Below are 24,145 nucleotides of genomic sequence, written 5' to 3'. Positions count from 1 at the left end.
TGACATAATAAAGGAAATAAGGAAAGCAAAGAGAGGGCATGAAAAAATATTAGCAAGTAAGATTAAAGAAAACCCAAAGATGTTTTATCAGTACATTAAGAACAAGAGGATAGCTAGGGAAAAGGTGGGACCTATCAGGGATGATTAGGGTAACTTGTGTGTAGAAGCAGAGGATGTGGGTAGGGTTTTAAATGAATATTTTGTCTCCGTATTCACAAAGGAAAGGGATGATCCGGACGTAGTAGTTAAAGAGGAGAGGTGGGAAATATTGGATAAGGTAAACATGACGAGAGAGGGAGTACTAGAGGGACTGGAATCCTTGAAAGTTGATAAGTCACCAGGGCCGGATGGATTGTTTCCTGGGCTATTGAAGGAAGCCAGGGAGGAAATAGCGGATGCTCTGAGGATCATTTTCCAATCCTCACTAGATACAGGAGAGGTACCGGAGGACTGGAAGACTGCAAACATAGTACCATTGTTTAAAAAGGGTACGAGGGAAAGGCCGAACAATTATAGGCCGGTCAGTCTTACCTCGGTGGTGGGCAAACTATTAGAATCAATAATGATTCTAATATAGGATAAACTGTCACTTGGAAAGGCATGGTTTAATCAGTGATAGTCAGCATGGATTTGTTCAGGGAAGGTCATGCCTTACAAATCTGATTGAATTCTGTGAGGAAATGACAAGGAGGATTGATGAGGGGAGTGCAGTGGATGTTGTCTACATGGATTTTAGTAAGGCATTTGACAAGGTCCCACATGGCAGACTGGTCAGAAAGGTAAAAGCCCATGGGATACAGGGAAATGTGGCGAACTGGATCCAAAATTGGCTCAGTAACAGGAAACAAGGGGTAAAAGTCGATGGATGTCTTTGTGAATGGAAATCCGTTTCCAGTGGTGTGCCACAGGGCTCAGTGTTGGGTCCCTTGCTGTTTGTGGTATATATTAATGATTTGGACTTGAATGTAGGGGGCATGATTGGCAAATTTGCAGACGACACAAAAATTGGCCGTGTAGTTGATAGTGAAGAGGAAAGCTGTAGACTCCAAGAAGATAGCAATGGGTTAGTGGAGTGGGCGGAAAAGTGGCAAATGGAGTTCAACCCGGTGTATATTGCTTTCAATTGTTTAAGTTCAATTTTAAAGTTTAAATTTTTAAGTTTCTGTCAGGCTTCAGCAGAGAGAGCTGCTGTAGCAAGTTAATTGGTTAGCTAGATTAAACTGGTACCTGAAGGTGGGGCAGGCCTGACTCATCTGAGTCACAAACTGTAGAAATACAGGGGCCTGTCAGTGCGACAGCACGGTGTGAACAGAGAGATTGGTGAGTGTGGGAGTTGGGTGAAGTGGGGGAAGGACGTGCTGCTTTGCCTCGCTTTTCCTAACTTTTTCCCCAGAGTGGCAGTGGACCTGAGAGTAGAAGACTGAGATTGGGGAATAAAAGCAGCAGCAGACCTGCAACAAGAGACAACGACTGTGCGACGTCACAGGTGAGGCAGGAAAGTCCGAGAGGTGAGCACAGTATAAAAGGAGAGACCGAGAGCGGGAGGAGAGTCTGAGAGTCTAAGGCAAGTCATGGCAGCACAGCTCACACCCGTGATATGCTCCTCCTGCACTATGTGGGAAGTCATGGACACTACCAGTGTCCCTGGCGACCATGTGTGCAGGAAGTGTGTCCAGCTGCAGCTACTGGCTAACCATATTTCGGAGCTGGAGCTGCGGGTGGATTCACTGTGGAGCATCTACGATGCTGAGACTATCGTGGATAGCATGTTCAGTGAGGTGGTCACACCGCAGGTAAAGATTACGCAGGCAGAAAGGAAATGGGTGACCGCCAGGCAGAGTAAAAGGTCTAGGCAAGTAGAGCAGGAGTCCCCTGGGGCCATCTCCCTCTCAAACAGATATTCTGCTTTAGATACTGTTGGGGGAGATGGCTTATCAGGGGAAAGCAGCAAGAGCCAGGTTCGGGGCACCACGGGTGGCTCTGCTGCACAGGAGGGGAGGAATAAGAGTGGCATGGCTATAGTGATAGGGGATTCAATGGTAAGGGGAACAGATAGGCATTTCTGTGGCCGCAAACATGACTCCAGGATGGTATGTTGCCTCCCTGGTGCTAGGGTCAAGGATGTCACGGAGCGGCTGCAGGGCATTCTGGAGGGGGAGGGTGAACAGCCAGTCGTTGTGGTCCATATTGGTACCAACGACATAGGTAAAAAAAGGGATGAGGTCCTGCAAGGTGAATTTAAGGAATTAGGAGATAAATTAAAAAGCAGGACTTCAAAGGTAGTGATCTCAGGATTACTACCAGTGCCACGTGCTAGTGAGTATAGGAACAGGAGAATAGACAGGATGAATGCGTGGCTGCAGGGATGGTGTAGGAGGGAGGGATTTAGATTCCTGGGACATTGGGACCGGTTCTGGGGAAGGTGGGACCTGTACAAGCGAGACGGGTTACACCCGAGCAGGACCGGGACCGATGTCCTCGCGGGGGTGTTTGCTCGTGCTGTTGGTGAAGGTTTAAACTAGAGTGGCAGGGGGATGGGAACCTGAGCGGGGAGTCAGAAGGGAATAAAGTTGAGAGCAGCAAGAGAGGGGAAGACCCAGGGGAAATCTACAATACAAATAGTACAAACAGTTGTTCAAGAACAAGTGAAAGGGAAAAGCGTAGAGCAGCGGAAAGAAAGTGTACTTTAGGCACGACAGATAAAATAAAAACTAGAAGGCGTAAGGCGATTAACCCAGCATCAAAGCTGTGGCAGGGGGTTGGGAACCTAAGCAGGGAGACAGAGGAAAGCGTGTCAGGAAGGGACAGAAGGTATGGAGTAAAAGGTAAAGTGTTAAAAAAGGAAAAAGCAGGAACTAAGTGTCACAAAACATATTTGAAAGTTCTTTATCTGAATGCACGTAGCATTTATAAACAAAATGGACGAGTTAACGGCACAAATAACTACGTATGGGTATGATCTTGTGGCCATTACAGAAACATAGCTGCAGGGTGACAACGACTGGGAATTAAATATGCCAGGGTATTTAACAATCAGGAAGGACAGGCAGGAAGGAAGGGGAGGTGGGGTGGCTATGTTAATAAAGGAAGGAATCACTGTAATACAGAGAAATGATATTGGAACAAAGGATCAGGATAATGAAACAGTTTGGGTAGAGATAAGGAATAATAAGGGGAAAAAAACACTAGTGGGCATAGTATATAGGCCTCCTAATAGTTGCAACTCTGCTGGAAGAAGTATTAATCAGGAAATAGTCGGGGCATGTAACAAGGGAACAGCTATAATTACGGGGGATTTTAACTATCATATTAACTGGACAAATTAAATTGGGCAGGGCAGCCTTGAGGAAGAGTTTATTGAGTGTATTAGGGATGGATTTCTTGAGCAGTGTGTAACTGATCCTACAAGGGGGCAAGCAACCTTGGACCTGGTCCTGTGTAATGAGCCAGGATTAATTAATAATGTCCTAGTTAAGGATCCCCTTGGAATGAGTGACCATAACATGGTTACACTCCATATCCAATTAGAGGGTGAGAAGGTTGGCTCTCAAACAAGCGTACTGAGCTTGAATAAAGGAGACTATGATGGTATGAGAGCGGAATTGATTAAAGGGTGATTGGGAAAATAGATTAAAGGGTAAGACGGTACATAAGCAGTGGTATTCATTTAAGGAGTTATTTTACAACTTTCAAAAAATATATATTCCACTGAGGATAAAAGGGTGTAAAAGAAATGACAGCCATCCGTGGCTAAGTAAAGAAATAAAGGATAGTATCCGACTAAAAACAAGGACATATAAGGTAGCCAAACTTAGTGGGAGGATAGAAGATTGGGAAGTCTTCAAAAGACAGCAAAAAGTAACAAAAGGATTGATTAAGAAAGGGAAGATAGATTATGAAAATAAATTAGCAAAAAATATAAAAACAGATAGCAAGAGTTTCTATAGTTATATAAAAAGAAAAAGGGTGGCTGAGGCAAACGTAGGTCCCTTAGAGGATGAGACCGGGAAATTAATGGTGGGAAATATGGAGATGGCAAAGATGCTGAACAAATATTTTGTTTCAGTCTTTACGGTAGAGGACACTAAGAATATCCCAACACTGGACAAAAAGGGGGCTCTTGGGGGGGAGGAGCTAAATACGATTAAAATCACTAAGGAATTGGTACTCAGTAAATTAATGGGACTCAAGGCAGATAAATCCCCTGGACCTGATGGCTTCTATCCTAGGGTCTTGAGGGAAGTGGCAGTAGGGATTGTGGATGCTTTGGTAATAATTTTCCAAAATTCTCTGGACTCGGCAACGGTCCTGGCAGATTGGAAAACTGCTAATGGAACACCCTTATTTAAAAAGGGTAGTAGGCAGAAGGCTGGAAATTATAGACCAGTTAGCCTAACATCTGTGGTGGGTAAAATTTTGGAATCTATTATTAAGGAGACAGTAGCGGTACATTTGGATAAACATAATTTAATAGGACAAAGTCAGCATGGCTTTATGAAGGGGAAGTCATGTCTGACAAATTTGCTTGAGTTCTTTGAGGACATAACGTACAGGGTGGATAAAGGGGAACCAGTGGACGTAGTGTATTTAGACTTCCAGAAGGCATTCGACAAAGTGCCACATAAAAGATTATTGCTCAAGATAAAGAATCACTGGATTGGGGGTAATATTCTGGCATGGGTGGAGGATTGGTTATCTAACAGGAAGCAGAGAGTTGGGATAAATGGTTCATTCTCGGACTGGCAACCAGTAGCCAGTGGTGTTCCGCAGGGGTCGGTGCTGGGTCCTCAACTCTTTACAATCTATATTAACGATTTGGAGGAGGGGACCGAGTATAACATATCAAAGTTTGCAGATGATACAAAGATGGGAGGGAAAGTAGAGAGTGAGGAGGACATAAAAAACCTACAAGGGGACATAGACAGGCTGGGTGAGTGGGCGGAGATTTGGCAGATGCAATACAATATTGGAAAATGTGAGGTTATGCACTTTGGCAGGAAAAATCAGAGAGCAAGTTATTATCTTAATGGCAAGAAACTGGAAAGTACTGCAGTACAAAGGGATCTGGGGGTCCTAGTGCAAGAAAATCAAAAAGTTAGTATGCAGGTGCAGCAGGTGATCAAGAAGGCCAACGGAATGTTGGCTTTTATTGCTAGGGGGATAGAATATAAAAACATGGAGGTATTGCTGCAGTTATATAAGGTATTGGTGAGACCGCACCTGGAATACTGCATACAGTTTTGGTCTCCATACTTAAGAAAAGACATACTTGCTCTCGAGGCAGTACAAAGAAGGTTCACTCGGTTAATCTCGGGGATGAGGGGGCGGACATATGAGGAGAGGTTGAGTAGATTGGGACTCTACTTATTGGAGTTCAGAAGAATGAGAGGCGATCTTATTGAAACATATAAGATTGTGAAGGGGCTTGATCGGGTGGATGCGGTAAGGATGTTCCCAAGGATGGGTGAAACTAGAACTGGGGGGCATAATCTTAGAATAAGGGGCTGCTCTTTCAAAACTGAGATGAGGAGAAACTTCTTCACTCAGAGGGTGGTAGGTCTGTGGAATTTGCTGCCCCAGGAAGCTGTGGAAGCTACATCATTAAATAAATTTAAAATAGAAATATACAGTTTTCTAGAAGTAAAGGGAATTAGGGGTTACGGGGAGCGGGCAGGAAATTGGACATGAATTTAGATTTGAGGTTAGGATCAGATCAGCCATGATCTTATTGAATGGCGGAGCAGGCTCGAGGGTCCGATTGGCCTACTCCTGCTCCTATTTCTTATGTTCTTATAGAAGTGTGAGGTAATGCACTTAGGGAGGGCAACAATAAAAGGGAATACGCAGTAAACGGGAATATATTGAGAGGGGTAGAGGAAGTGAGAGACCTTGGAGTGCATGTGCACAGGTCCCTGAAGGTGGCAGTGCAGGTAGATAAGGTTGTGAAGAAGGCATATGGAATGCTCTCCATTATTAGCCGAGGTATAGAATACAAAAGCAGGGATGTAATGATGGAACTTATAAAACACTGGTAAGGCCACAGCTGGAGTATTGTGCGCAGTTCTGGTCACCAGTTACAGGAAGGACGTAATTGCTCTGGAGAGAGTGCAGAGAAGATTTACAAGAATGTTGCCAGGGCTTGAAAATTGCAGCTATGAGGAGAGATTGGATAGGCTGGGGTTGTTTTTCTTGGAGCACAGGAGGCTGAGGGGAGACTTGATTGAGGTGTACAAAATTATGAGGGGCCCAGATCGAGTGGACAGGAAGTACCTGTTTCCCCGAGCGGAGAGTTCAAGAACTAGAGAACATAGATTTAAGGTGATTGGCAGAAGGATTAGAGGGGACATGAGGAAAAACTTTTTTACCCAGAGGGTGGTGGGTGTATGGAATTCGCTGCCCGAATTGGTGGTAGAGGCAGGGACCCTCAACTCTTTTAAAAAGTACCTGGACCTGCACCTAAAGTGCTGTAAGTTGCAGGGCTACGGACCGGGTGCTGGAAGGTGGGATTAGAATGGGCACCTGGTTGTTCTTCGAGCCGGCGCGGACACGATGGGCCGAATGGCCCCCTCTGTGCTGTACCTTTTCGACGGTTCTATGGATCTCAGGATACAGATACACAAATCACCAAAGGTAGTGACACAGGTTAATAATGCCAAAAAAAGACAAATCAAGCACTGGGGTTCATTTCTAGAGGGACGGAATTGAAAAGCAAAGAAGTTATGTTAAACTTGTATAGAACCTTGGTGTATGGAGTATTGTGCACAGTTCTGGTCTCCATATTATAAAAAGGATATCGAGGCACTGGAGAAGGTGAAAAAAAGATTCACAAGGATGACACTAGAACTGAGAGCATATACTTATCAGGAAAGACTAAACCGGCTGAAAAGAGAAGATTGAGGGGTGACCTGATTGAGGTCTTTAAGATAATAAAAGGGTTTAATAGGGTCGATGTGGAGAAAATGTTTCCATTTGCGGTGGAGACCAGAACTAGGGGCCATAAATAAACATAGAAACATAGAAAATAGGAGCAAGAGTAGGCCATTCGGCCCTTCGGGCCTGCTCCGCCATTCAAAATGATCATGGCTGATCGTCTAACTCAGTACCCTGTTCCCGCTTTTTCCCCATATCCCTTGATTCCTTTAGCATTAAGAAATATATCTCTCTCCTTCTTGAATACATCTAATGACTTGGCCTCCACTGCCTTCTGTGGTAGAGAATTCCACAGGTTCACCACCCTCTGAGTGAAGAAATTTCTCCTCATCTCGGTTCTAAATGGCATTCCCCGTATCCTGAGACTGTGACCCCTGGTTCTGGACTCTCCAGCCATCGGGAACATCCTCCCTGCATCTAGTCTGTCTAGTCCTGTTAGAATTTTATAGGATATTATAGAATATAAGATCGTCACTAATAAATCCAATAGGGAATTCAGGAGAAACCTCTTTACGCAGAGAGTGGTGAGAATGTGGAACTCACTCCCACAAGGAGTGGTTGAGGTGAATAGTGTAGATGGATTTAAGGGGAAGCTGGATAAACACATGAGGGAGAAAGGAATAGAAGGAGAGGGGGATAAGGTGAGATGAAGTAGGGAGTGAGGAGGCTCGTGTGGAGCATGAACACCAGCATAGACCAGTTGGGCCGAATGGCCTGTTTCTGTGCTGTAAAATTTGATGTCATTCGATGTAATTCCATATAATTCTATATAAATAAATGCAAGTTAAAAGAGGCTGTTGGATTGTCGTAAAAACCCAACCGATTCACTAACGTCCTTCAGAGAAGGACCCCTTCCCGCCCTAACCTGGTCTGGACCGACATGTGACTCGAGTCCCCACATGAGTGATCGCCTGTTAAATGCCCTCAGGACACCAAGGGATGGGTATTAAATGCAGCCTTGCCAGTGTCGCCCGCATCCAGAGAACAAGCATCGGAACCACCACGAGAGGCCTCGGTCTGTCCTCATCATGCAGGGCCCCGTGCCTCAGTCTACCCGTTTCCCTTACGTTGGAACAGCGACTCAGCCCCGCTTCCCTTACGTCGGAACAGCGACTCAGCCCCGTTTCCCTTACGTTGGAACAGCGACTCAGCCCCGTTTCCCTTACGTTGGTGCAGCGACTCAGCCCCGTTTCCCTTACGTCGGAACAGCGACTCAGCCCCGTTTCCCTTACGTCGGAACAGCGACTCAGCCCCGTTTCCCTTACGTTGGAACAGCGACTCAGCCCCGTTTCCCTTACGTTGATGCAGCGACTCAGCCCCGTTTCCCTTACGTTGGAACAGCGACTAAGCCCCGCTTCCCTTACGTTGGAACAGCGACTCAGCCCCGCTTCCCTTACGTTGGACCAGCGACTCAGCCCCGCTTCCCTTACGTTGGAACAGCGACTCAGCCCCGCTTCCCTTACGTTGATGCAGCGACTCAGCCCCGTTTCCCTTACGTTGGAACAGCGACTCAGCCCCGTTTCCCTTACGTTGATGCAGCGACTCAGCCCCGTTTCCCTTACGTTGGAACAGCGACTAAGCCCCGCTTCCCTTACGTTGGACCAGCGACTCAGCCCCGCTTCCCTTACGTTGGACCAGCGACTCAGCCCCGCTTCCCTTACGTTGGAACAGCGACTCAGCCCCGTTTCCCTTACGTTGATGCAGCGACTCAGCCCCGTTTCCCTTACGTTGGAACAGCGACTCAGCCCCGTTTCCCTTACGTTGGAACAGCGACTCAGCCCCGTTTCCCTTACGTTGGAACAGCGACTCAGCCCCGTTTCCCTTACGTTGGAACAGCGACTCAGCCCCGTTTCCCTTACGTTGGAACAGCGACTCAGCCCCGTTTCCCTTACGTTGATGCAGCGACTCAGCCCCGTTTCCCTTATGTTGGAACAGCGACTCAGCCCCGTTTCCCTTACGTTGGAACAGCGACTCAGCCCCGTTTCCCTTACGTTGGAACAGCGACTCAGCCCCGTTTCCCTTACGTTGGAACAGCGACTCAGCCCCGTTTCCCTCACGTTGGAACAGCGACTCAGCCCCGTTTCCCTCACGTTGGAACAGCGACTCAGCCCCGTTTCCCTCACGTTGGAACAGCGACTCAGCCCCGTTTCCCTCACGTTGGAACAGCGACTCAGCCCCGTTTCCCTCACGTTGGAACAGCGACTCAGCCCCGTTTCCCTCACGTTGGAACAGCGACTCAGCCCCGTTTCCCTCACGTTGGAACAGCGACTCAGCCCCGTTTCCCTCACGTTGGAACAGCGACTCAGCCCCGTTTCCCTCACGTTGGAACAGCGACTCAGCCCCGTTTCCCTCACGTTGGAACAGCGACTCAGCCCCGTTTCCCTTACGTTGGAACAGCGACTCAGCCCCGTTTCCCTCACGTTGGAACAGCGACTCAGCCCCGTTTCCCTTACGTTGGAACAGCGACTCAGCCCCGTTTCCCTCACGTTGGAACAGCGACTCAGCCCCGTTTCCCTTACGTTGGAACAGCGACTCAGCCCCGTTTCCCTCACGTTGGAACAGCGACTCAGCCCCGTTTCCCTTACGTTGGAACAGCGACTCAGCCCCGTTTCCCTTACGTTGGAACAGCGACTCAGCCCCATTTCCCTTACGTTGGAACAGCGATTCCGTAGTCCTTACTTGGCGGTGCAGACGTGTGGGGGCAGGAAGGCGTCCGGCAGCGTGACTTTGATCTGCTGATTCCCTCGCTGCGTGTGATTCACCAGCTTGTTAGCAAAGAGGATATCATAATCGACACAGTTGATGAGGAAGGTGGTGAAAGTGACGACGAAGACAAACTGTCTGCAGAAACCGAGAGAGACAAAGAGAGAGTCAGGGTTATCATCATCCCAGGGCAGGACCAGACCAGGTATGATACAGAGTAAAGCTCCCTCTACACTGTCCCATCAAACACTCCCAGGGCAGGTACAGGATTAGATACAGAGTAAAGCTCCCTCTACACTGTCCCATCAAACACTCCCAGCGTCAGGTACAGCACGGGTTAGATACAGAGTAAAGCTCCCTCTACACTGTCCCATCAAACACTCCCAGGGCAGGTACAGGGTTAGATACAGAGTAAAGCTCCCTCTACACTGTCCCATCAAACACTCCCAGGGCAGGTACAGGGTTAGATACAGAGTAAAGCTCCCTCTACACTGTCCCATCAAACACTCCCAGCGTCAGGTACAGCACGGGTTAGATACAGAGTAAAGCTCCCTCTACACTGGTCCAACAATACGCATCAGCCCCACGTTAGGAAGTGTCCACCCCTCCGCACCCCCCTCACAGGTCCAGTATTATACGTCTCCACACCGTTCACTGTGACTCAGATTATCCATTTTCTAGGCAGTTTTGAGACTGCCCAAATTATTTCATGCAGGATCCTTAGTCAAGACAGTGGACTGTGCGATGTGTCTGGGCTGGAGTTGTACCCACCAGAGCTGGGGAGAGATTCCCCAGATGTACAAACGCCACCCCGGGCTGTTGCTGTACCTGTGCTGGGCACTGATTCCATTCTCAGGAGAGTTTCATTAAGACAAAAAATACAACTTACACTAATTCAAACATTTCAGTCAGTAGCATACACAGGAAGCCATTCTTCTGATGTAAGTGATAGATGTGCGGGACAGTTAAGGAGAGTTGGGGAACTTCTAAAGAAACTGTCTGTGAGAGAACGATACCAGGAGCAGGTAACCTCTGTCAAGTCACAAATCAATTGTTAAGCTCAGACAGCCCGAAATACGCAGAATCTAAACAACACCAATCACAGTTAACATTGGCCACTGAAACACTCTGACAAGACCAACTACAGTCCACTGTTATACATAGAGTATCTCCCAGAGAGAGAGGGGACTGAGAGACCCCAGTCAGTGTACAGATATCTCCCAGAGAGAGAGGGGACTGAGAGACACCAGTCAGAGTACAGATATCTCCCTGAGAGAGAGGGGACTGAGAGACACCAGTCAATAAACAGATATCTCCCTGAGAGAGAGTGGACTGAGAGACACCAGTCAATAAACAGATATCTCCCTGAGAGAGAGAGGACTGAGAGACACCAGTCAATAAACAGATATCTCCCTGAGAGAGAGTGGACTGAGAGACACCAGTCAATAAACAGATATCTCCGAGAGAGAGGGGACTGAGAGACACCAGTCAGTGTACAGATATCTCCCAGAGAGAGAGGGACTGAGAGACACCAGTCAGTGTACAGATATCACCCTGAGAGAGAGTGGACTGAGAGACACCAGGCAATAAACAGATATCTCCCCGAGAGAGGGACCGAGAGACACCAGTCAGTATACAGATATCTCCCTGAGAGAGAGGACGGAGAGACACCAGTCAGTGTACAGATATCTACCTGAGAGAGAGTGGACTGAGAGACCCCAGTCAATAAACAGATACCTCCCTGAGAGAGAGGACTGAGGGACTCCAGTCAGTGTACAGATACCTCCCTGAGAGAGAGGACTGAGGGACTCCAGCAGTGTACAGGTTGAGAGCTATATGGAAATCATAGAGGTGGTCACCCTGTAGCTTAAGATAGTGCAGGAAGAGAGGAACTGGGTGACTGCCAGACAGACAAGGTGGGCCAGGCAGTGCAGGAGTCCCCTGAGTGCATCTCACTCTCTAACCACTGGTGAGGGAGAGGTTTCCTCTGTGGAGTGCAGCCAGAGCTAAGACCTAGCACCATGGGTGGCTCAGCTGTACGGGGGAAGGTGGGGGGGGGGGCGGGGGGCAGGGGGGGGTGGCGGGGAGGAGAAAGGTCAGGAGAGCGACAGCGATTGGGGATTCTAGTTAGGGGAGCAGACAGGCGTTTCTGCGGACGCAGACGTGATTCCAGGATGGTATGTTGCCTCCCTGGTGCCAGGGTCAAGGATGTCATTGAGCGGCTGCAGAACATTCTGGAGAGGGAGGGTGAACAGCCAGAGGTCATGGTCCATATCGGGACCAATGACATTGGTAGGAAGAGGGGTGAGGTCCTACAGGCAGATTTTAAGGAGTTAGGAAAGAGATTAATTAGAAGGACCTTAAAGGTAGTAATCTCCGGATTACTCCCGGTGTCACGCGCTAGTGAGTATAGAAATAGGAGGATAGAGCAGATGAATGTGTGGCTGGAGAGATGGTCCAGGAGGGAGGGCTTTAGATTCCTGGGGCATTGGGACCAGTTCTGGGGGAGGTGGGACCTGTACAAGCCGGACGGGTTGCACCTCAACAGGGCCGGGACCAATATCCTCGTGGGGAGGTTTGCTGGTGCTGTTGGGGAGGGATTTGAAGTAACTTGGCAGGGGGATGGGAACCTGATCATAGATTCAGAAGAGAAAGATGCAGAGCTGGAAATGGAAGGCAGAAAATTAGTAAGCGAGATTGGAAGGCAGAGGAAACGAAGGTTAGAAAATAGACAACTAAGGAGTTTGGCAATGCTTAATGGTATTTACCTCAATACAGGGAGTCTAGTGAATAAGGCGGATGAGCCGAGGGCACAGATAGACACGTGGCAGTACGATATCTTAGCGATTACTGAAACATGGCTTAAAGAGGGGCAGGAATAGCAGCTCAACGTCCCTGGTTACAGAGTTTTCAGACGTGGTAGAGAGGGGGATAAAAAAAGAGGGGGGGGGGGGGCGGGTGGCAATATTGGTTAAAGAAACAATTACAGCTGTAACGAGGGATGATACGATAGAAGGATCAACTAATGAGGCTGTATGGGTTGAGCTAAAGAACAAAAAAGGGGCAATCACAATGCTGGGAGTGTACGAGAGACCCCCAAACAGTCAGAGGGAGATAGAGGAGCAAATACGGAGGCAAATTTCTGAGAAGTGCAAAAACAATAAGGCAGTAATAGTAGGGGATTTCAACTACCCGAATATTAACCGGGATACAAAAAGTGCAAAAGATATAGAGGGCGCAGAATTCTTAAAATGCATTCAGGAGAACTTTTTTAGCCAGGACGTAGAGAAGTGATTTAGCAAAAGTGGACTGGAAACAGCTATTTGAAGGTAAATCAGTGTCGGAACAGTGGGAGGCATTCAAGGGAGAGATTCAAGGGGTTCAGAGTAAACATGTTCCCACAAAGAAAAAGGGAGGGACTTCCAAATCTAGAGCCCCCTGGATGTCAAGGAGCATACAGGGTAAGATAAGACAAAAAAGGGAAGCTTATGTCAGACACAGAGCTCAATACTGCAGAAAGCCTAGAGGAGTATAGGGGTGAAATTAAAAAGGAAATTAGGAAAGCAAAGAGAGGGCATGAAAAAATACTGGCAAGTAAAATCAAGGAAAACCCAAAGATATTTTATAAATGCATTGAAAGCAAGAGGATAACTAAGGAAAGAGTAGGGCCTATTAGAGACCAAAAAGGTAACCTGTGTGTGGAGGCGGAAGATGTGGGTATGGTTCTTAATGAATACTTTGCATCTGAATTCACAAAAGAGGGGGACGATGCAGAGATTGTAGTTAAGGAGGAGGAGTGTGAAATATTGGATGGGATAAACATAGTGAGGGAGGAAGTATTAAGGGGATTAGCATCTTTTGAAAATAGATAAATCGCCAGGTCCAGATGAAATGTATCCCAGGCTGTTAAGAGAAGCAAGAGAGAAAATAGCAGAGGCTCTGACCATCATTTTCCAATCCTCCCTGGATACAGGCATGTTGCCGGAGGATTGGAGGACTGCTAACATTGTACCGTTGTTTAAAAAGGGAGAAAAGGATAGACTGAGTAATTACAGGCCAGTCAGTCTAACCTCGGTGGTGGGCAAATTATTGGAAACAATTCTAAGGGACAGCATAAATTGTTATTTAGAAAGGTACGGATTAATCAAGGACAGTCAGTGTGGATTTGTTAAGGGAAGGTCGTGTCTGACTAACTTGATTGAATTTTTTGAGCAGGTAACAAGGAGGGTCGATGAGGGTAGTGCAATTGATGTAGTCTACATGGATTTTAGCAAGGCTTTTGACAAGATCCCACATGGCAGACTGGTCAAAAAAGTAAAAACCCATGGGATCCAAGGGAAAGTGGCAAATTGGATCCAAAATTGACTCAGTGGCAGGAAGCAAAGGGTAATGGTCGATGGGTGTTTTTGTGACTGGAAGGCTGTTTCCAGTGGGGTCCTGCAGGGCTCAGTACTCGGTCCCTTGCTTTTTGTGATATATATTAATGATTTGGACCTAAATATAAGGGGCATGATTAAGAAGTTTGCAGATGATACAAAAATTGGCCGTGTGGTTGATAGTGAGGAGGAAAGCTGTAGACTGCAGGAAGATATCAATGGACTGGTCAGATGGGCAGAAAAGTGGCAAATGGAATTCAATCCCGAGAAGTGTGAGGTAATGCATTTGGGGAGGGCAAACAAGTCAAGGGAATACACAATTACGGCGCGGACACGATGGGCCGAAGGGCCTCGATCCGTGCTGTATAACTCTATGACAATAAATGGGAGGATACTGAGAGGTGTAGAGGAAGTGAGGGACCTTGGAGTGCATGTCCACAGATCCCTGAAGGTAGCAGGGCAGGTAGATAAGGTGGTTAAAAAGGCATACGGGATACTTTCCTTTATTAGCTGAGGCATAGAATATAAGAGCAGGGAGGTTATGCGGGAACTGTATAAAACACTAGTTAGGCCACAGCTTGAGCACTGTGTACAGTTCTGGTCACCACATTACAGGAAAGATGTGAGTGCACTAGAGAGGGTGCAGAGGAGATTTACGAGGATGTTGCCAGGACTGGAGAATTTTAGCTATGAGGAAAGATTGAATAGGCTGGTGTTGGTTTCTATGGAACAGAGGAGGCTGAGGGGAGATTTAATTGAGGTGTACAAAATTATGAGGGGCCCAGATAGAGTGGATAGGGAGGACCTATTTCCCTTAGCAGAGGGGTCAGTGACCAGGGGGCATAGATTTAAAGTAATTGGTAGAAGGATTAGAGGGGAGCTGAGTGGAATCATTGAAAGGTTACAGCATGGAAGGAGGCCATTCGGCCCATCGAGTCCATGCCGGCTCAATGGAAGGGCAATCCAGCTCGTCCCACTCCCCCGCCCTATCCCTGTAGTCCTGCAAATATTTTTACTTTCGAGTACTTATCCAGTTCCCTTTTGAAGGCCATGATTGAATCTAACTCCACCACCCTCTCAGACAGTGCATTCCAGATCATAACCACTCGCTGTGTAAAAAGGAGTGGGGGTCTGGAACTCACTGCCTGAAAGGGTGGTAGAGACAGAAACCCTCAACTCATTTGAAAAGTACTTGGATGTGCACTTGAAGTGCCGTAACCTACAGGGCTACGGACCAACTACTGGAATGTGGGATTAGGCTGGATGCTCTTTTTCGGCCGGCACAGACACGATGGGCTGAATGGCCTCCTTCTGTGCCATAACTTTCTAGGTTTCTATAATCTCCTTGAGAGAGAGGGGACTGAGAGACACCAGTCAGTGTACAGATATCTCCCTGAGAGAGAGGGGACTGAGAGACACCAGTCAGTGTACAGATATCTCCCTGAGAGAGAGGGGACTGAGAGACACCAGTCAGTGTACAGATATCTCCCCGAGAGAGAGAGGGACTGAGAGACACCAGTCAGTGTACAGATATCTCCCTGAGAGAGAGGGGACTGAGAGACACCAGTCAGTGTACAGATATCTCCCTGGGAGAGAGGGACTGAGAGACACCAGTCAGTGTACAGATATCTCCCTGGGAGAGAGGGACTGAAAGACACCAGTCAGTGTACAGATATCTCCCTGGGAGAGAGGGGCTGAAAGACCCCCATCAGTTATCAGATATTTTGCTGGGAGAGAGGGACTGAGAGACCCCCGTCAGTTGTCAGATATCCCCCTGGGAGAGAGGGACTGAGAGACCCCCGGTAGTATAGAAATTCCCTTTCAATCACACCAACAGCAAACACACTTTGGTTGCTATGAGCCTCCTCCCCAGACGCCCACTGCTACTGAAGGCACCTTTTGGCGTTAGACAGATAATGGGTATAAACCCGACTTCCCTTTCACCTCAGGGCCGATGAAACAAACCACATTAGGATCAATCCAAAAGGATATTCTGGAGAAGAAGAGGTCCAGATTTTCTATGTGATGCCATGGAGCTGCAATGAATGAAAAACAGAATTAGTTCTGTTCTGGGACCGCTTCTGTTCATTGTATATCAATGATTTGGATATAGGGAGAGAGAGAGTGGGGTCCAAATTTGCATATGATACAAAATAGGAGGCATAGGGCGGAAGACCTGGGGAGTGGGGGGGGAGAAGAGAGGGCGGAAGACCAGACCCGGGGGGGGGGGGTGGGGGGAAGAGAGGGCGGAAGACCTGGGGAGGGGGGGTGGGGGGGAAGAGAGGGCGGAAGACCGAGGGTGTGGGGGGGGGAAGAGAGGGCGGAAGACCGGGGGGGGGGGGGGGAGGGAAAAGAGAGGGCGGAAGACCGGGGGGGGGGGGGGGGGGAAGAGTAGGCGGAAGACCGGGGGAGGGGAAAAGAGAGGGCCGAAGACCGGGGGAGGGGGGGGGGGGGAAAGAGAGGGCGGAAGACCGGGGGAGGGGGGGGGGGAAAAGAGAGGGCGGAAGACCGGGGGAGGGGGGGGGGGGAAGAGAGGGCGGAAGACCGGGGGAGGGAGGAAGAGAGGGCGGAAGACCGGGGGGGGGGGGAGATAGGGCGGAAGACCGGGGGGGGGGGGGGAGATAGGGCGGAAGACCGGGGGGGGGGGGGGGGGGGGGGGGGGGGGAGATAGGGCGGAAGACAGGGGGGGGGAAGAGGGGCGGAAGACCGGGGGGGGGGGGGGAAAAGAGAGGGCGGAAGACCGGGGGGGGGGGGAAAGAGAGGGCGGAAGACCGGGGAGGGGGGGGGAACAGAGGGCGGAAGACCGGGGGAGGGGGGGGGGGGAACAGAGGGCGGAAGACCGGGGGAGGGGGGGGGGGAACAGAGGGCGGAAGACCGGGGGAGGGGGGGGGGGAACAGAGGGCGGAAGACCGGGGGAGGGGGGGGGGAACAGAGGGCGGAAGACCGGGGGAGGGGGGGGGGAACAGAGGGCGGAAGACCGGGGGGGTGGGGGGAAGAGAGGGCGGAAGACGGGGGAGGGGGGGGGGGAAGAGAGGGCGGAAGACGGGGGAGGGGGGGGAAAGAGAGGGCGGAAGACCCGGGGTGGGGGGGGGGTGGAGAGAGGGCGGAAGACCGGGGGAGGGGGGGGGGGGGGGGGAGAGAGGGCGGAAGACCGGGGGAGGGGGGGGGGGGGGGGGAGAGAGGGCGGAAGACCGGGGGAGGGGGGGGGGGGGGGGAGAGAGGGCGGAAGACCGGGGGAGGGGGGGAAGAGAGGGCGGAAGACCGGGGGAGGGGGAGGGGAGAGAGGGCGGAAGACCGGGGGAGGGGGAGGGGAGAGAGGGCGGAAGACCGGGGGAGGGGGAGGGGAGAGAGGGCGGAAGACCGGGGGAGGGGGAGGGGAGAGAGGGCGGAAGACCCGGGGTGGGGGGGGGGGTGGAGAGAGGGCGGAAGACCGGGGAGGGGGGGGGGGGGGGGGAGAGAGGGCGGAAGACCGGGGGAGGGGGGGGGGGGGGGGGGGAGAGAGGGCGGAAGACCGGGGGAGGGGGGGGGGGGGGGGGGAGAGAGGGCGGAAGACCGGGGAGGGGGGGGGGGGGGAGAGAGGGCGGAAGACCGGGGGAGGGGGGGGGGGGGGGGAGGGGAGAGAGGGCGGAAGACCGGGGGAGGGGAGAGAGGGCGGAAGACCGGGGGAGGGGGGGGGGGGGGGGGAGAGAGGGCGGAAGACCGGGGGAGGGGAGAGAGGGCGGAAGACCGGGGGAGGGGAGAGAGGGCGGAAGACCGGGGGAGGGGAGAGAGGGCGGAAGACCGGGGGAGGGGAGAGAGGGCGGAAGACCGGGGGAGGGGAGAGAGGGCGGAAGACCGGGGGAGGGGAGAGAGGGCGGAAGACCGGGGGAGGGGAGAGAGGGCGGAAGACCGGGGGAGGGGAGAGAGGGCGGAAGACCGGGGGAGGGGAGAGAGGGCGGAAGACCGGGGGAGGGGAGAGAGGGCGGAAGACCGGGGGAGGGGAGAGAGGGCGGAAGACCGGGGGAGGGGAGAGAGGGCGGAAGACCGGGGGAGGGGAGAGAGGGCGGAAGACCGGGGGAGGGGGAGAGAGGGCGGAAGACGGGGGAGGGGAGAGAGGGCGGAAGACCGGGGGAGGGGGAGAGAGGGCGGAAGACCGGGGGAGGGGAGAGAGGGCGGAAGACCGGGGGAGGGGAGAGAGGGCGGAAGACCGGGGGAGGGGAGAGAGGGCGGAAGACCGGGGGAGGGGAGAGAGGGCGGAAGACCGGGGGAGGGGAGAGAGGGCGGAAGACCGGGGGAGGGGAGAGAGGGCGGAAGACCGGGGGAGGGGAGAGAGGGCGGAAGACCGGGGGAGGGGAGAGAGGGCGGAAGACCGGGGGAGGGGAGAGAGGGCGGAAGACCGGGGGAGGGGAGAGAGGGCGGAAGACCGGGGGAGGGGAGAGAGGGCGGAAGACCGGGGGAGGGGAGAGAGGGCGGAAGACCGGGGGAGGGGAGAGAGGGCGGAAGACCGGGGGAGGGGAGAGAGGGCGGAAGACCGGGGGAGGGGAGAGAGGGCGGAAGACCGGGGGAGGGGAGAGAGGGCGGAAGACCGGGGGAGGGGAGAGAGGGCGGAAGACCGGGGGAGGGGAGAGAGGGCGAAGACCGGGGGAGGGGAGAGAGGGCGGAAGACCGGGGGAGGGGAGAGAGGGCGGAAGACCGGGGGAGGGGAGAGAGGGCGGAAGACCGGGGGAGGGGAGAGAGGGCGGAAGACCGGGGGAGGGGAGAGAGGGCGGAAGACCGGGGGAGGGGAGAGAGGGCGGAAGACCGGGGGAGGGGAGAGAGGGCGGAAGACCGGGGGAGGGGAGAGAGGGCGGAAGACCGGGGGAGGGGAGAGAGGGCGGAAGACCGGGGGAGGGGAGAGAGGGCGGAAGACCGGGGGAGGGGAGAGAGGGCGGAAGACCGGGGGAGGGGAGAGAGGGCGGAAGACCGGGGGAGGGGAGAGAGGGCGGAAGACCGGGGGAGGGGAGAGAGGGCGGAAGACCGGGGGAGGGGAGAGAGGGCGGAAGACCGGGGGAGGGGAGAGAGGGCGGAAGACCGGGGGAGGGGAGAGAGGGCGGAAGACCGGGGGAGGGGAGAGAGGGCGGAAGACCGGGGGAGGGGAGAGAGGGCGGAAGACCGGGGGAGGGGAGAGAGGGCGGAAGACCGGGGGAGGGGAGAGAGGGCGGAAGACCGGGGGAGGGGAGAGAGGGCGGAAGACCGGGGGAGGGGAGAGAGGGCGGAAGACCGGGGGAGGGGAGAGAGGGCGGAAGACCGGGGGAGGGGAGAGAGGGCGGAAGACCGGGGGAGGGGGAGAGAGGGCGGAAGACCGGGGGAGGGGAGAGAGGGCGGAAGACCGGGGGAGGGGAGAGAGGGCGGAAGACCGGGGGAGGGGAGAGAGGGCGGAAGACCGGGGGAGGGGAGAGAGGGCGGAAGACCGGGGGAGGGGAGAGAGGGCGGAAGACCGGGGGAGGGAGAGAGGGCGGAAGACCGGGGGAGGGGAGAGAGGGCGGAAGACCGGGGGAGGGGAGAGAGGGCGGAAGACCGGGGGAGGGGAGAGAGGGCGGAAGACCGGGGGAGGGGAGAGAGGGCGGAAGACCGGGGGAGGGGAGAGAGGGCGGAAGACCGGGGGAGGGGAGAGAGGGCGGAAGACCGGGGGAGGGGAGAGAGGGCGGAAGACCGGGGGAGGGGAGAGAGGGCGGAAGACCGGGGGAGGGGAGAGAGGGCGGAAGACCGGGGGAGGGGAGAGAGGGCGGAAGACCGGGGGAGGGGAGAGAGGGCGGAAGACCGGGGGAGGGGAGAGAGGGCGGAAGACCGGGGGAGGGGAGAGAGGGCGGAAGACCGGGGGAGGGGAGAGAGGGCGGAAGACCGGGGGAGGGGAGAGAGGGCGGAAGACCGGGGGAGGGGAGAGAGGGCGGAAGACCGGGGGAGGGGAGAGAGGGCGGAAGACCGGGGGAGGGGAGAGAGGGCGGAAGACCGGGGGAGGGGAGAGAGGGCGGAAGACCGGGGGAGGGGAGAGAGGGCGGAAGACCGGGGGAGGGGAGAGAGGGCGGAAGACCGGGGGAGGGGAGAGAGGGCGGAAGACCGGGGGAGGGGAGAGAGGGCGGAAGACCGGGGGAGGGGAGAGAGGGCGGAAGACCGGGGGAGGGGAGAGAGGGCGGAAGACCGGGGGAGGGGAGAGAGGGCGGAAGACCGGGGGAGGGGAGAGAGGGCGGAAGACCGGGGGAGGGGGGGGGGGGGGGGAAGAGAGGGCGGAAGACCGGGGGAGGGGGGGGGGGGAGAGAGGGCGGAAGACCGGGGGAGGGGGGGGGGGGGAGAGAGGGCGGAAGACCGGGGGAGGGGGGGGGGGGGAGAGGGCGGAAGACCGGGGGAGGGGGGGGGGGGGAAGAGAGGGCGGAAGACCGGGGTGGGGGGGGGGGGGGGGGGGAAGAGAGAGGGGGAGGGGAGAGAGGGCGGAAGACCGGGGGAGGGGAGAGAGGGCGGAAGACCGGGGGAGGGGGGGAAGAGAGGGCGGAAGACCGGGGGAGGGGGGGGAAGAGAGGGCGGAAGACCGGGGGAGGGGGGGAGGGGGGGAGAGAGGGCGGAAGACCGGGGGAGGGGGGGGGGGGGGGGAAGAGAGGGCGGAAGACCGGGGGGGGGGGGGGGAGGGAGAGGGCGAAAGACCGGGGGGGGGGGGGGGGGGGGGGCGGAAGACCGGGGGAGGAGGAGAGGGGGCAAGACCTGGGGGGGTGGGGGAGAGGGGAAGGTCAGGAGGACATTGGGAGGGTGAAGAGGGGGGCATCGGAGCGGGAGACATTGAACGTCGGAGCAGGTTTCAAAGGTAGGTGCACTTCGTGTTTTAACTTCATTGCATGGTTTTTTATTTAATTTATTTAGTTTCTTGTTCCCTGATCCGGCCCCTGGTTTCACCAGGTGTGAATCAGAAGCGATGGGCAAACCTAATGCAGCGTTAAAAATCTTTCCAATCACTTCCTCTGTCACAGGTACAGTGCCTTAAGTACCTCAGTGAGGTACATTTGGCTCTTTAACTGTCATCCCGCCGGCTTTAATTGCCAGCGGGACTTCCGTTTTCGGGTCGCCCGAGCGCACACAGAAGGAAACTCGGAAGTCCGAGGGTTGGAGCCGGCTTCCAAACCCAAACGGGATTTGCGCAATTTTCGGAGCACCCCCGCCCCCAACGCACCCGCATTTGACTCCGAAAATCACCCCCTAAAAGTGTGGTTGTCATGGTGAATCTACATAAAACATTAAGAGCACAGTTGGAGGACTGTGGGCAGTTTTGGGCTCCACAATGTCGAGGGGGTACAGGGGAGATTCACTCGGAAGCTGTCTGGTGTGAGGAAATATAGATACAAAGACTCGACAAATTGGGGCTGTTTTCATAAGAACAGAGGGGACGAATCATAGAACGTTACAGCACAGGAGGCCATTCGGCCCATCAAGTCCATGCCACCTCTATACAACAGCAATCCAGCTAGTCCCTCTCCCCCGCCCTATCCCCGTAGCCCTGCAAATTTTTCCCTTTCAAGTATTTATCCAGTTCCCTTTTGAAGGCCATGATTGAATCTGCCTCCACCACCCCCTCGGGCAGTGCATTCCAGATCCTAACCACTCGCTGTGTAAAAAAAAAAGTTTTTCCTCATGTCATCTTTGGTTCTTTTGCCAGTCACCTTAAATCCGTGTCCTCTGGTTCTTGACCCTTCTGCCAATGGGAACAGTTTCTCTCTATCTACTCTGTCTAGACCCTTCATGATTTTGAATACCTCGATCAAATCTCCTCGCAACCGTCTCTGTTCCAAGGAGAACAACCCCAGCTTCTCCAGTCTATCCACGTAACTAAAGTCCCTCATCCCTGGAATCATTCTAGTAAATCTTTTCTGCACCCTCTCTAAGGCCTTCACATCTTTCCTAAAGTGCGGTGCCCAGAACTGGACACAATATTCCAGTTGTGTCCGAACCAGTGTTTTATAAAGGTTCAACATAACTTCCATACTTTTGTACTCTATGCCTCTATTTATAAAGCCCAGGATCCCGTATGCTTTTTTAACCGCTTTCTCAACCTGCCCTGCCACCTTCAACGATTTGTGCACATATACCGCCAGATCTCTCTGTTCCTGTAGCCCTTTTAGAGTTGTGCCCTCTCGTTTATATTGTCTCTCCTCATTTTTCCTACCGAAATGCATCACCTCGCATTTTTCTGCGTTAAATTTCATCTGCCACGTGTCCGCCCATTCCACCAGCCTGTCTCTGTCCTCTTGAAGTCTATCACTATCCTCCTCACTGTTCACTACACTTCCAAGTTTTGTGTCATCTGCAAATTTTGAAATTGTGCCCTGTACACCCAATTCCAAGTCATTAATATATATCAAGAAAAGCAGTGGTCCCAGCACTGACCCCTGGGGAACACCACTGTACACCTCCCTCCAGTCCATAAAACCATTCACCACTACTCTACGTTTCCTGTTACTTAACCAATTCTGTATCCATGCTGCCACTGCCCCCTTTATTCCATGGGCCGCAATCTTGGTGATAAGCCAACCATGCAGCACTTTATCAAACACCTTTTGAAAGTCCATATACACCATACCAACTGCATTGCCCTCATCGACCCTCTGTTACCTCATCAAAAAACTCTACCAGGTTAGTTTAACATACATCCTTGAATATTCAAGGGTACTTGACATTTCGGACGGACAGGAAGCTGGGAAAAGGTGGAGGGGTTGGTCTGTTAATTAAGGATGACATGAGTACAATAGTGAGAAATGACCTTAGTTCTAAAGACCAAGATGTCGAATCAGTTTGGGTAGAGATAAGAAATAGTAAAGGCAAGAAGTCACTTGTGGGAGTAGTTTATAGGCCCCCGAACAGTAACCACACTGTAGGACAGGGTATACAGGAAGAAATAATGGGGGCTTGTGAGAAAGGAACAGCGATAATCATGGGTGATTTTAATCTACATATAGATTGGAAGAATCTGATTGGCAAAGTTAGCCTGGAAGATGAGTTCACAGAGTGCTTTCGGGACAGTTTCTTAGAGCAGCACGTTCGAGAGCCAACCAGAGAGCAGGGTATGCCAGATCTGGTAATGTGTAATGAGACAGGATTAATTAATGCCCTCATTGTAAAGGAGCCTCTCGGTAGCAGTGATCACAATATGATTGAATTTCACATTCAGTTTGAGGGAGAGAAGAGTGTCTAAGACTAGTGTTTTAAACTTAAATAAGGGTAATTATGAGGGCATGAAGACAGAGCTGGCTAAAGTGAACTGGGAAATTAGGTTAAGGGATAGGTCAGTAGAGATGCAGTGGCAGACATTTAATGAGATATTTCATAACACTCAGCAAAGATACATTCCAGTGAGAAAGAAAGACTCTCTGGGAAGGACGTACCATCCGTGGCTAACGAAGGAAGTTAAAGATAGAATCAAATTGAAAGAAAAAGTATTCAATTCCTCAAAGATTAGTGGCAGGTCAGAAGATTGGACAGAATATAAAAAACAGCAAAGAATGACTAAAAGAATAATAAGGAGAGAGAAATTAGAGTACGAGAGAAAGCTAGCTAGAAATATAAAAACAGATAGTAAGAGTTTCTACAGGTATTTAAAAAGGAAAAGAGTAAGTAAAGTGAGTGTTGGTCCTCTAGAGAGTGAGTCTGGGGAATTAATAATGGAGAATAAGGAAATGGCGGATGAACTGAACAGATATTTTGCTTCCGTCTTCACTGTAGAGGATACAAATAACATGCCAGAAATAATTGTGAATCAAGAGGTGAAAGGGAGGGAGGAACTTAAAACATTTACAATCACCAGGGAAAGGGTTCTGAAAAAAATATTAGAACTAAAAGCTGACAAGTCCCCAGGTCCTGACAGACTTCATCCTCGGGTCTTAAAAGAAGTGGCTGCAGAGATAGTAGATCCATTGGTATTAATTTTCCAAAATTCCCTAGATTCTGGAAGGGTCCCATCAGATTGGAAAATAGTGAATGTAACTCCTCTATTCAAGAAAGGAGGGAGACAGAAAGCAGGAAACTACAGGCCAGTTAGCTTAACATCCGTCATAGGGAAAATGCTAGAATCTATTATTAAGGAGGTTATAGCAGGGCACTTAGAAAATCTCAGTGCAATCAGGCAGAGTCAACACGGCTTT

At 52.3% G+C, this 24,145-nt stretch overlaps 1 protein-coding gene across 2 annotated transcripts in view; it reads right to left on the bottom strand.

Annotated features, from left to right (window-relative positions):
- atg9a (ATG9 autophagy related 9 homolog A (S. cerevisiae)) overlaps positions 1-24,145 on the bottom strand; it is an 86,118-nt gene that overhangs the window by 55,414 nt on the left and 6,559 nt on the right. For both annotated transcript variants that reach the window (XM_067986934.1, XM_067986933.1), the window contains exons 3-5: positions 16,002-16,045; positions 10,523-10,587; positions 9,610-9,771 (exon numbers count right to left, since the gene is read on the bottom strand). In XM_067986934.1, coding sequence (XP_067843035.1) covers positions 9,610-9,771; positions 10,523-10,587; positions 16,002-16,045 — 271 coding nt within the window. The remainder of the gene's footprint in view (positions 1-9,609; positions 9,772-10,522; positions 10,588-16,001; positions 16,046-24,145) is intronic.

The sequence above is a fragment of the Heptranchias perlo genome, chromosome 7 (genome assembly GCF_035084215.1).
Source record: "Heptranchias perlo isolate sHepPer1 chromosome 7, sHepPer1.hap1, whole genome shotgun sequence".
In the NCBI taxonomy this organism is placed as follows: domain Eukaryota; kingdom Metazoa; phylum Chordata; class Chondrichthyes; order Hexanchiformes; family Hexanchidae; genus Heptranchias; species Heptranchias perlo.
This window is presented reverse-complemented; position numbering and strand designations above follow the sequence as displayed.